Raw genomic sequence first — 12,922 nt, forward strand, 5'->3', positions numbered from 1 at the left:
AAGTGAGAGAGGGGAGAAACTTATTTTGTTGTACTTTCCACTATCGTGACTCCTAATTGCAGTAATAACTCTGATGTTGACTAAACATTTCCAAGGAAAAAGTGCCAGACCACAGGTTATGTATTTTGCAACATTCTCAGCTCTCAGAACCCTCCTGACAGTCTTTTGTAATTAGGCATTAACTCACCATATTCAGAGACAAGTCAAGCAATTTGTTACAAGTTGGAATTTGTATCTTGTTGAACTGCTGTCACTTACCCCAAGTTCAAATAGATGGTGCAAATGTCAGACACCAACTGTTGTGGCTTGAAGTCAAACTCACTGAAATCCTTCACCTTAAGGGCCCCCATTTTAGGTCCAACTAAGTGCTGGAGAAAGTAGTTCAGCATTGAGATGATCCGCTCAGCAAGAATGGGATGCACACACAAAGCTTTAATTTCTGTTAGAGGGAATCATAATACGTAACTAAAATATTACAGTGTTTTGCTAGCTTTCATATACAAACATATTTTGTCCAAACATCCTTCCTCTCCAGCTTGTGCCAACTCTTGCTGGAGTAAATTTCCAGGATACATTGATTATCCATTAGAACTCCCAAATGGACCACTATTCATTCTTTTGCCTAATTGCTGGCACACAGTTTAACTGGGGAAAAAGTCATAGCTGAGCTCAGATCTGCATTCAATATCCAGGGTCAACAAACAGTGGCTTGGAATAAAACAAGAGTAAGAATTTTCACTTTCCAACCCATGACACACAGATCAGCAGCAACATCCCAACTGCCGCCAAGCTGAATTCAACTAACTCAGTACAGTCCAACAATCAAATTTTGGACCTCCTAGTTGAGTAGGAATAGCTAGAGATATGGAGTCATGGGGAATTAATGGAGTTGAGGTACGGATTAAACCAAACTGAATGACAAAGCAAACTTCAAATGGCTGAATAATCTCTTACTGATAGGAGATTGTCCATTTGGGCATAAACAATAGCTAATATTGCACAGATATGGTTCTATGTACCAAAGTGGCACAGCAGCAATGTATAGCACATTAGTGATGAGATAGCACCATGACCGACCCCCAATAAAAGTGGGAACATGAACTTGCCTCGTGGCAGCTACTTCAGAAAATGGGGTTAATTCACAGTACACTCTGGGCAAAGGCAATGAATACTCGACAGGAGACCATTACCTACAATCTCACTTTATAAGTCAATTAAAATACTTCATGATTCAAGGTATTCTTAAGCATTAATATCAAAAAATATTTGATGTCTTTAATTCTGGAGCAGCCTCTATGTTCACAGCTTTCCTGAACATCTTTGCAATACTTCTCTACTACAGAATTACGTTCATGACAAGCCCTCTGATCCTATTGCCTTTCTGTTTTCCACTGTATTCAGTGGGAATCATTAGACAGCTAGAGCTAAGGATCAGTTTTATGAACATACAAACTAGAAGCATGTTTTGGCCATTTTGCTCCTTGAGCTTGCTCTACCATTCAACAAGATCATGGTTGATCTAACTGTGGTGGCCTCAACTTTATTTTGCTTCCTACTCCTACAACCTTCAATTCTTCACTAATAAGGGAGTCAATCTATGCTGCTTTAAAAATATTCAATGACCATCCCTCCACCACTCAGGGGAACAGAATCCATAGATCCACTGAGAGAAAACATTTGTTCCTCATCTCCATCTCAAATAAGATCCTGGATCTTTAAACAGCTATGCCCTGGTTCTAATTTCTCTCACAAGGTGGAACATTCTTGGAATGTCAACAGAGTTGATTGTTTACTGAAAATTGTGACCCACTATCTCGGGCATCAAAAAAAATATAGATAGTTGGAGAATTACTCTGACTTAGTGGGGAAAATTCAGCAAGGCAGCACTTGGGGTGGGTGAGAGTGGACTGCAGGTTGAAGTGCACACATATAGGGATGAGGATTGGTCCTTCAGGAGCACACCAATCTTTGACTTGTGCTCCTACTGAGCAAGGTTTCATACTGGGATCACAGCTTCAGATAAACTGCTCAAATCTCAAGAAGGCTTGAAACCCATTCAGATTCTTGCTGTGGACACTAATGTGAACCCCATTTCCTCCCAAAAGAAAATGGATTAATTTCCTAAATTTATATATTTATGTCCTTTTATTTTTTATAGGCTGAAGCTTGCGGAAAAAGATGGGCAGATACATGTTTCAACCAGTGGCCTTGCTACATCAAATTCTTTTCTTATGCTCCTCAGAAGCACCACAACCTCAGCTCGTGGGAGACTGGATGATGGCATGAGTGAATGTACTGTAATTTAAAATTATGCAGCTCCCTGGGACTTCTCAGCCATGATATGTTTTAATGCCAAAATACTTGATTTGTGCTGTGATCAGTACTACAGTCATTTCTTTCCAGGTGAGTGAACTTACATATCTTAAAAACAAAAACAGAAATTGCTGGAAAAGCTCGGCAGGTCTGGCAGCATCTGAGGAGAGAAATCAGAGTTAACGTTTGGGGAGTAGTGACCACGTTCTGAGGAAGGGTCTCTGGACCCGAAACGTTAACTCTGATTTCTCCCCACAGATGCTGCCAGACCTGCTGAGCTTTTCCAGCAATTTCTGTTTTTGTTTCCAATTTCCAGCATCCATAGTTCTTTTTATTTTAAAGTTAATTTTCCTTTCAATTTTATAGTGTCATAAACTACAGGTGGTGAGAACTCAGCTCATCTTGCCTGTGCTAGCTCTGTGAAAGAATAATCTGGTTACTCCTTGACTCCTATTCTTTCAGCAGAAAACTTGCATTTTCTCTTAATTTATGCTATTATCCAATTGTCTTATGAAAGTTACTGCTAAATCTGTTACTGCAGCTATTTTAGGCAATGTATTCTAGACCACAATAATTTCTAAGTTAGTGAATTGAACGTCATTGTATCACATTTTGTTCTTCTCAACTGCTTAAAAAAAATTCCATATTTTACAACCCCTACAGATTTATCAGACACCCAGCCTGCAAACAACAGGAGACTCAAATCTGCCTGGTGTTTACAAAAACCCTTAAAGGCATAACCTTTCAACATCATGTCAAATCCCAAAGCTCCACTCCACTTGTTTTTACTTCATTTCAAATGTACTGACCTGAAGTAAGGAATGCCAAAGTACCGATCGTTTCATTAGACATAATGTTATGGAAGCGAGCCAGCTGCCCAAACATTTGAAGGTTGCCCTCCTTTTCCCTCCGAGCTTCGGTGGGCAAGTTATCCCATTCTCCTCTATCCTTCTCAATCTGCTGGATTTTAATCTTGCTTAAATACTGCAAAGTTTAACAAAATAAAATCCTTCAAATAACAAACTAGTTCATGCACGACTTTCAAACTGAAAATGCTATGGAGACAGAGTCAAAACAACGTTAATTTCCAGTCGGTAAGATCACTTGGCAGTTTGCTGCAATTATCTTACTTGCTAATTTCTACCGAACGACTCTTCTTTTGAAAAGACGAATCAGAAATGCAACTGTTTATCGCCACTTCAGTTGCTCCACTGGTTTACTGGTGAAATACACCATGTGGTGCAGTCCCAAACTTAAAGGGGGGAAAGTAACACTTGCAAATCCATCGTCTTTAGTCAATTTCAACCAAGGAATTACTTCAGGCATTATCATCACCACCCCCAATATGCCAAGACTAAGGAAAAAAAAAACAAAATCAGCCTGCCCTGAACCATCAGGGAACTCTAGCTGGAAAGTACAGATGTCTGACTAGGCTCAACTACGGTCCCCTCAACAATCCAACAGTCTGATGCCTCTCAAATTAAGAATTGCTATTTTAGAGGGAACCCTTGGGTAACTGAGTCCCAATAATGAGTCGAGAAGAGGGGGAAAGAAAGGTGGAAAATAATATAATGTTATTAAATTGATCACTCTGTGTCTTCATCTTGTTTTCTTAATGTGAGGAGAGACAAGTATGCACCTGAATGATGTTAAAACAAGAATCAAAGCACTAATCTACCTGGATAGCTTCATCCAGCAGAAAGATGGCATCATTGATGAGCAAATTCAGAAATCGGAGGAAAAGAGGAGGGTTCATTGCTTCCAAATTGTCAAATGCATAGTCAGCTAAACTCTGCAAGGTAACCACAAACAGGACAAATAATTCATAGTTGAAAGTTTGATAATAACTTAAGCCATTGCATTACCAAACTTGTTGACAGAATTGCATGCAAAAAGTGCTTAGACGGTAGATCGGAACTTCTTGGAGGACCTTCAATACCACATCAAGGTTAATGCTCCTGTTCATTACATTTAAATGTTTGCCTTTTTCAAGATGAAGGAAATTGGTTTTGACGAATGCAACACTTTCCGGGACTGGCATGAATCAGCTGCTTTCGGCACTCCAAGCCAAGCAGCAATACAACAGTTATGCTCATCCTACTCAATCCAACCTTAGCCTTGCATCCCAAGATTAGAAAGCATCCCTTGCGGCATGAGTGTGGCAATCAATTTCCCATACCGGCTACATAGTCCTGCTCTGAGATTCTAAACCAAGAGTATCAGGTCAAATTTCAAGCTAGTTAGACAATGAGCCAAACTGCTCTAAACTCAAAGCAAACTTGACAGGTAACCAGTGCAATTGACTCAATGGGTGTTTTTCAATAGCATTGTGCTTTAAAAGAAGCCACGCACACTTGAATGTACAGATTATGATCTGAGAAGCCAATGAGAAGATCCCTACTAGAAACGATGATGGAATTTCCATGGTCTTCATTCCCTCCTCCTCCGCTATCCTTTTTTTTTAATGCTTGCTATGACTAGACTACAAATCCCACAGAATTTGAGCAAAACTGTTAGTCTGTGTTGGTAAAGATAAATATCATTCACTCAATTATTTAGTGTTCTGGGTATAAAATGCATAACTACACCTCGTTTCCATCTTGAGAGTAGAATAAAATTGAAGGAGAAAGCGCTTGTAGTGCAGTGTCAGTGTCGGTGTCCCGGCCTCTGAACCAGGTTCAGATCCAATTTGCTCCAGAGGTATATCACAACATATCTCAAAGGGTATTATGTATCTAAAATAGTTCAAATGGATTGAATTTAAAAAGCATACTTAATACACAATTTGATGGGATAAGAAAATACATTCAATTAAAATAAGACAGACCTTGATGCTTTGCCTGTAGTGATCATATCCCCACATATATTTTAGGATAGGATACATGGGCCGCCTGTAGTTAAACTTCTGTTCAAACTGATGTGGGTCACCTAGAAGCAGATGAAACATTAACAGTGATCATTTTCAGAATTAAATCTGGACTCTCATTGTTTGGCATTAGCTGACAAGTTCAAGTTGTCAGTGGGAAACTGACTAATAAAGGAGAATACATGACGGAAAAGGCAGATCTCTGGAACACAGGCCATCATCCAGTATTGGTTCCAGCAGCACTGGTAATCTGATGTTCATCTGCTGCCAACTTACTGAAATTTCAGACAGAGATGAGCTTCTACCAATATTTGCTCATTATTCTTGCCAAACCTTCATCCCTCCCACAGGCCAGAGTATCCAACATTTTTAATACTAGGCTTTTCTTTAATGTACCAAAACTATTTAAAATTGTATACACGAGAAGAATTCAAACTTCAGTCCTACCTTACCTTTCCGAAACCTGATCGTGCAATCATATCTCCTATTGTTATTGTAGAGTTTATATGACACTCTGGATTTACCTTTTCCATACCTTTTCCTACTTTATGAAGATGTGATCCTCTTTCTGTTATTCTGTTTCACTCCTGACAACCAATTTTCCTCTAATCTTTCTTTGTTACACAATCCTCAGATAGGGAGAGGCTGAATAGGCTGGCTAGTCTCCCTGGAGTGATGGAGCCTGAGGAGTGACCTTATAGAAGTTTATAAAATTGTGAGGGGAGTGGATAGAGTGAGTAGTTAAGGTGTTTTCCCCAAGGTAGGGGAGTCCAAAACCAGAGGGCACAGGTTTAAGGCGAGGGGGGAAATCTTTAAAAGGGAACCTGAGGGGCAACTTTTTCACGCAAGAGGGGGGTGTGTTCACGGAATGAACTGCCAGAGGAAGTGGTGAAGGCTGGTACAATTACAACATTTAAAAGGCATCTGGATGTGTATATGAATAGGAAAGATTTGGAGGGATATGGGCCAAATGCTGGATTAATTTAGGATATCTGATCGGCGTGGACAATTGGGAGTGAAGGGTCTGTACAGCTGTGACTCAGTCATGTGGGCTTGACTTAGCACTTGGTCTTAAATGTTTTGTGACTTCATGAGTGGGTCTGAACAAAGTCATCACTGGTCCCAGTAACACTTTTAATTTAACCTTTCTGCCACTCTACATCTCTGGTGACCCATTACCATTCACCAGCCGAAACCACATTCATTCATTTCCAGGGAAGGCTGAATGAGTACAGTCTCCCTTTCAATTATCTTGCATGGAAATACTTAGCTCCTGCTCAGTAATTTCCCAATCACAATTAAGTATTTAGAGAAGCTCAGGCATTAAAGCAGGAGAATGGATGTACTAATCGGCAAGTTTGCACATTACCCAAAAATAAGTGGGAAGACAACTGGTGACAATGACACAGAGAAAGTGAGGGCTGCAGAATCTGGAAATCAGTAAAAAAAAGTGTGGCACTGGAAAAGCACAGCTGGTCAGGCAGCATCCAAACAGCTGGAGAACCGATGTTTTGAGCATAACCTCTTCATCAGGAATGACATTCCTGATGAAGAGCTTATGCTCAAAATGTCAAATCTCCTGCTCCTCAGACCCTGCCTGACTGGCTGTGCTTTTCCAGTGCCACACTTTTTGACAGAATCTGCAGAGGATTATAGGCCGATTTAAGTGAGTGGGCAAAAATTTGACAGGTGGAATATAATGTTGGGAAATGTGAATTTATACACTTTAGCAGATAGAGAAGCTATATATATTTTTAAACGGAGAAACATGGCAGAAAGCTACAGACCAGAGAGGTCCGGGAATCCTTGACAATGAATCACGAAAAACTCGTATCCAAGTTCAGCGGGTAATAAGGAAGCCAAAAGGAATGTTGGTTTTTTTTCAAAGGGAATGGAATATAAAAGTTTGGAAATTTTGTAAAGCTCTGTGAAGCACTAGTTAGACGTCTGCTGGAATACTTATTTAATTGTAGATGCCTTATGCAAGCAAATATACTGATATTGGAGAGTCCAAGGAGGTTCACCAGGCTGATACTGGTAATGGAGAACATGTTTTATAAGAAAGCCTGTGCACCCTTTGGAATTTAGAAGAATGAGAGGCAAACTAATTGAAACATACAAGGTTCTTAGGGAACATGACAGAGTAAATGCAGAAAGGTTGTGCTCTCCAATCGACGAACGGAGAGTATAATCTCAGAATAAAGGGACACCCATCTAACACAGATATGAGAAGGGATATCTTCTCTCTCAGTGTAGTGAATCTGTGCAATTCTTTACCAGCAAGCGCTGTTGAGTATTACGTATTGTGACAAGACTATGATTTGGGGCGGCATGGTGGTTCAGTGGTTAGCACAGCTGCCTCACAGCACCAGGGTCCCAGGTTCGATTCCAGCCTCGGGTGACAGTTTGTGTGGAGTTTGCACACTCTCCCAGTGTCTGCATGGGTTTCCTCCAGGTACTCCGGTTTCCTCCCACAGTCCAAAGATGTGCAGGTCAGGTAAATTGGCCAAGCTAAATTGCCCATACTGAAAAGTGCATTAGTCAGAGGGAAATGGGTCTGGGTGGGTTACTCTTTGGAGGGTCGGTGTGGACTGGTTGGGCTGAAGGGCCTGTTTCCGCACTGTAGGAAATCTAATCTAAAGAGGTGTAATTTGTGTTGGTTACTTTTGGAGAGGTTTTGAAACAGAAGTGCAAGTTGACCCCTCCAAGACAATAAAGTAAACAGCTTGAGAGATTTGGGATTTTTGTTTTTACATTCGAACAATAGAAGCAGCATGAATTGGTGGAGTCAGGCTCCCACAGAACCAGGGTTGTAGTTTAGTTTTCAGTTGCTGGTGTTTTGAAGTTGCTTGTGAAAGCTGCCATCCATCTCCCTGCACAATTTTGTGGGTTTTTTTGTGAACCAGAGACAGATCAAATGTGAGACAATCTATTTTACTGAATTTGCCTTTGCCAACGGTGTGTTTATGGGATGTTACTGCATTGGAATAGTTACTGTTCAGTCGTCAAATAATCTATTATTCTGTTATGTTTTCCAATTCTTTCTTCTGTTTGTTGTTTAATCAGAGGTAAGAATAAAATGTGCTTTGCTTAAAGTCAAGTGATGTGACCAATCAAATTAATTCTGGAACACAACACCTTCAATAAGATAGAAGTTAGGGTATAAGCTATCTCCTGGATATACTTGAAGGGGTTCTGATTTGGTCCATAGCAGTATTAAGGTCGCTAAATATATTCAAGCCTGAGATGCACAAATTTTTAATCAGTAAGGGATGCAATGGTTATGGAGAAAAGGCAAGAACGTGGGTTGGGGATTAACAGATCAGCCATAATCTCAGATTCATAGGGCACAGAAACAGACACTTGTTCCAACTCATCCATGCCGATCAAGTTTCCTAAACTATACGAGTCCCATTTGCCTTCATTTTGGACCATACCCTTCTAAACCTTTCTTACTCATGTACCTAACTGTCTCTTAAATGTTGTAACTATACCTACATCTACCACTTCCTCTGGCAGTCCATTCCACATACAAATCACTGTGTGAAAAAGCTGCCCCTCAGGTTCTTTTTAAATCTTACTCCTCTCACCTTAAAGGTATGCCTCCACGTTTTGAACTCCCTCACCTTCGGGAAAAGATCTTTGCTATTCACCTTATCCATACCTCTCATGATTTTATAAACCTCTATAAGATATCCCCTTAACCTCCTATACTCCAGCAAAAAACATTCGAGCCTATCCAGCCTATTTTTTTAACTCACTCTCTGGCAACATCCAGGTAAATCTTTTCTGAACCATCTCCAATTTAATAATATCCTTCCTATAGCAGGGTGACCAGAACTGGACACAGTACTCAAAAAGTGGCCTCACCAATGTCCTATACAAACATCCCCCATGCTCAATGGTTTGAGCAATGAAGGCAAGCATGCTAAACACCATTTTAACCACCTGTGACATAACTTGCAAAGAACTATGGACCTGAACGTGTCTCCGTTCAACAACATCACCAGCTAGAGAAGAGAATGCTCAGCCACTCGCCGAGATATTTGTATCATGGATAGCCATGGGTGAGGTGCAGAAAAACTGGAGTGTGGCTAATTTGGTGCCGCTATTTAAGAAAGGTGGTGTGGAAAAGCCAGGGAACTATAGACCGGTGAGCCTGACATCAGTGGTGGGTAAGTTGTGGGAGAGGATTCTGAGGAACAGGATTTACATGCATTTGGAAAGGCAAAGACTGATTAGGGATAGTCAACTTGGCTTTGAGAGTGGGAAATCATTTATCACTAACTTGATTAAGGTTGATTAAAAAGTTACAAAGAAGACTGATGAAGACAAAGCAGTAGACATTGTCTATATGGGCTTCAGCAAGGCATTCAACATGGTTCTGTATGGTAGCCTGGTTAGCATGGTTAGATCAAATGGAATCCAGGGGGAATGAGTCAACTGGATACAAAACTGGCTTGAAGATAGGAGACCTACAGTACCATCCCATCAAGGTGATCATCCCCTTCTTATTGTTGCAGTTCTGTTCACCAAGCTGGGAATTTGTGTTGCAGACGTTTCATCCCCTGTCTAGGTGACATCCTCAGTGCTTGGGAGCCTCCTGTGAAGCGCCTCTGCGATCTTTCCTCCGGCATTTGTAGTGGTTTGAATTTGCCGCTTCCGGTTGTCAGTTCCAGCTGTCCGTTGCAGTGGCCAGTATACTGGGTCCAGGTCGATGTGCTTATTGATTGAATCTGTGGATGAGTGCCATGCTTCTAGGAATTCCCTGGCTGTTCTCTGTTGGCTTGTCCTATAATAGTAGTGTTGTCCCAGTCAAACTCATGTTTCTTGTCATATGACAATCCTGCTCTCAGTCAAAATCTGCATATACATTTCCTGGAGCTGTTCCGCCTGATTTTATTTCCTATCTAATCCAGAAGATATGTTAATTTTAATTCTCTTGCTGCTGTCCTAACTGAGAACAATTCTCATAGCATAGAACAGGGTCTGAATGTGGTGTTTGTGTGGTCCTTCTTGTTTTTAAAAATTGTTAATATGTAGAAGCAAAAGCTTCTTTTGTTAACTTTAACTACAATTAGCTTTAGTACAGTTAGTGCTTCTACAGTTACTGTCTCTGAGTAATCTGCATTCATTGGCCATTAGCACAACCACAAGATGACTCTAGCAAAGATATGAAGGTGTAAGTATCAGCCAGGTGGAACATGCCTGACTTTGTAACATTATGCAATCATATGAGAATTGAGTCAGCTGTGTTTTTTTTAAAGTGCGTTTTAAGTATTTACTATCTATACTCGATTTAAACTGCCTTATCTTGTCAAGTTTTGAACTTGTGCCATGATGATTTACTCTTTCCTTCTTGGTCAGGGTAAAGGTAGAGATGCATGGCAGAGACAAAAGTACCCAAGATCCTGTACAATTAAGGCAAATCTAAAAGAGTTGTGTTCTGCAATCTCTAGTACTCGAGTTTAGTCTGCACACTCATTTATTCAAGTCTTCTAACCCAGTGTACTCTGATATCTACATTCTGAACACTTTAGCATTAATCACTGTTAGAATGCTTGTCTTGCATATAAGTCTTGTAGTTCTTGCCCTGCATTCTCTCTTCCTGGTGTGTTGTTCTGGGTTTACATGCCACAGTGACTGCACATGGACAAGGATGTGCGCATAGAAATCAAATTTCATTCTCTCTGGGAAAGCATTGCAATTAATGAAAGTATAACTTAATTCCGGCAGTTCTGTTGGAAAAGAGAAGTGTACTCTCTCAAAGTGGAATGGTTTTGTTCATGTTGTGCCTCTCTCAAAGTCAGGGCATTCCAATTGTGCTTCACAGCCAAAGAAGAACTTTAAAAGTCGAGTAAACATTATAATTCTGGCATTTACTCTATGTTTCAAACCTACCTGTAAATTCAATGTCCACAAACACTTTGATAAGTGCTTCAGCGAGATAGTGTGCGTGTTGGTATGAGCTGAAGACACGTTGCCGGTGGAACATGCTGCTGATCATTGGGTTCTGCACTTGCTCCATGTGAGGCATCACAGCCTCAAGGACCTCAGCCAGCTTCGCTCGCAAGTGAGGGTTCTTCATCCTAAGAGAGAACACAAGGAGGGAAGGAAAGAAAAAGGTGTTTTGATCAAGCAACAAACATAATCCAGTTATTCAGACTTAGACTGCACAAACAAATTAAATTGAACAATTAAAAATCTCACAAAATAATCAATTGGTCTTGTTGGAAGGTTTTTTGGGTGTCATGCCTTCAATACATTATTGAAAAATATTTTAATACAAAAATTTAATAAAAATATTTTAGGCCTTGGTGTAGTATGTTTAACTCAGTTTAAGCTGTTAAAATCCCACCTTCCACCAACTTCAAAAGTCCAAACTTGAACTTAATGGAAAATCTAGTGACAACGTGGACCAATATTACAGATTAAAAGATCTTTGTGTAACCCTCATTGCTGCAAATTTTACTGCAGAGAACATCTTTTCTTGTATGCTTTTTTTTTCAGGAACAATAGACTATAAGACATAAGAGCAGAAGTCAGGCCATTCAGCCCAAGTCTGCTCTGGCCAATCAATCATAGCTGATAAGTTTCTTCTCCCTAATCTCCCCATAACCCTTGATCACCTTGACAATCAAGAACCTATCTATCTCAGTCTTCAACATACTCAATGTCCTGACCTCCACAGCTTCTGTGGCAGTGAATTCCATAGATGCACCAATCTCTGGCTGAATAAGTTTCTCCTCATCTTCATTCTAAGAGGTCTTCCCTTTACTCAAGGCTGTGCCCTCAGGCCCTGGTCTTACCAATGGAAAGATCTTCCCAACATCCACTCTATCCAGGACAATCAGTATCCTGTAATTTTCTATTAGATCCCCCTTCATCCTTCTAAACTCCATTGCATATAGACTTAGAGGCCTCAAACATTCCTCATATGTTAAGCGTTTCATTCCTGGGACCATTTTCATGAACCTCCTCTGAACACACTCCAGGACCAGTACATCCTTCCTGAGATATGGGGCCCAAAACTGCGCACAATACTCCAATGAGACCTGACCAGAGCCTTCCAGAGCCTCAGAAGTACATCCCTGCTTTTATATTCAAGTCCTCTCAAAATAAATGCCACCATTGCTTTACCTTCCTAATTACTGACTCAACCTGCAAGTTTACCTTGAGAGAATCCTGGACAAGAACCTCCAAGTCTCTTTGCACTTCAGACTTCAGAATTTTCTCCCCATTTTCTCCTCCTTGCCTCTATTCTTCCTACCAAAGTCCATGACCTCTCACGTTCCCATATTGTACTCCACCTGCTGCTTCTTTGCCCACTCTCCTAACCTGTCCAAATCCTTCTGCAGCTTCCCCGCCTCCTCGATACTACCTGTTCCTCTACCTATCTTTATATTGTCTGTAAACGTAGCCAGAATGCCCTCAGTTCCTTCATCTAGATCGTTAATGTATAAAATGAAAATTTGTGGTCTCAACACTGAGCCTTGCAGAACACCACTTGTCATGGGGTGCCATCATGAATAGGACCCTTTTATCTCCTGCTAGACAGCCAAGCTGCTACCATCTTGCCTCTAACACCATGGGCCCTTATATTACTCAGTAGCCTCTTGCACAGCACCTTGTCAAAGGCCTTCTTGAAGTCCAGGTAGATGACACTGATTGGTCTAACCTACCTGTTATTTCATCATTGAATTCTAGCAGATTTATCAGGCATGACCTCCCCTCGATGAAACC

At 40.7% G+C, this 12,922-nt stretch overlaps 1 protein-coding gene across 1 annotated transcript in view; it reads right to left on the minus strand.

Moving 5' to 3' along the window:
- The window catches only part of ube4a (ubiquitination factor E4A (UFD2 homolog, yeast)), a 57,351-nt gene that overhangs the window by 7,227 nt on the left and 37,202 nt on the right, over positions 1-12,922 (minus strand). Inside the window, exons 13-17 of the mRNA XM_072593407.1 lie at positions 11,081-11,268; positions 5,141-5,241; positions 3,992-4,105; positions 3,123-3,297; positions 259-439 (exon numbers count right to left, since the gene is read on the minus strand). Of these exons, the coding sequence (XP_072449508.1) occupies positions 259-439; positions 3,123-3,297; positions 3,992-4,105; positions 5,141-5,241; positions 11,081-11,268 (759 nt within the window). The remainder of the gene's footprint in view (positions 1-258; positions 440-3,122; positions 3,298-3,991; positions 4,106-5,140; positions 5,242-11,080; positions 11,269-12,922) is intronic.

Source organism: Chiloscyllium punctatum, chromosome 23, assembly GCF_047496795.1.
Source record: "Chiloscyllium punctatum isolate Juve2018m chromosome 23, sChiPun1.3, whole genome shotgun sequence".
Lineage (NCBI taxonomy): Eukaryota > Metazoa > Chordata > Chondrichthyes > Orectolobiformes > Hemiscylliidae > Chiloscyllium > Chiloscyllium punctatum.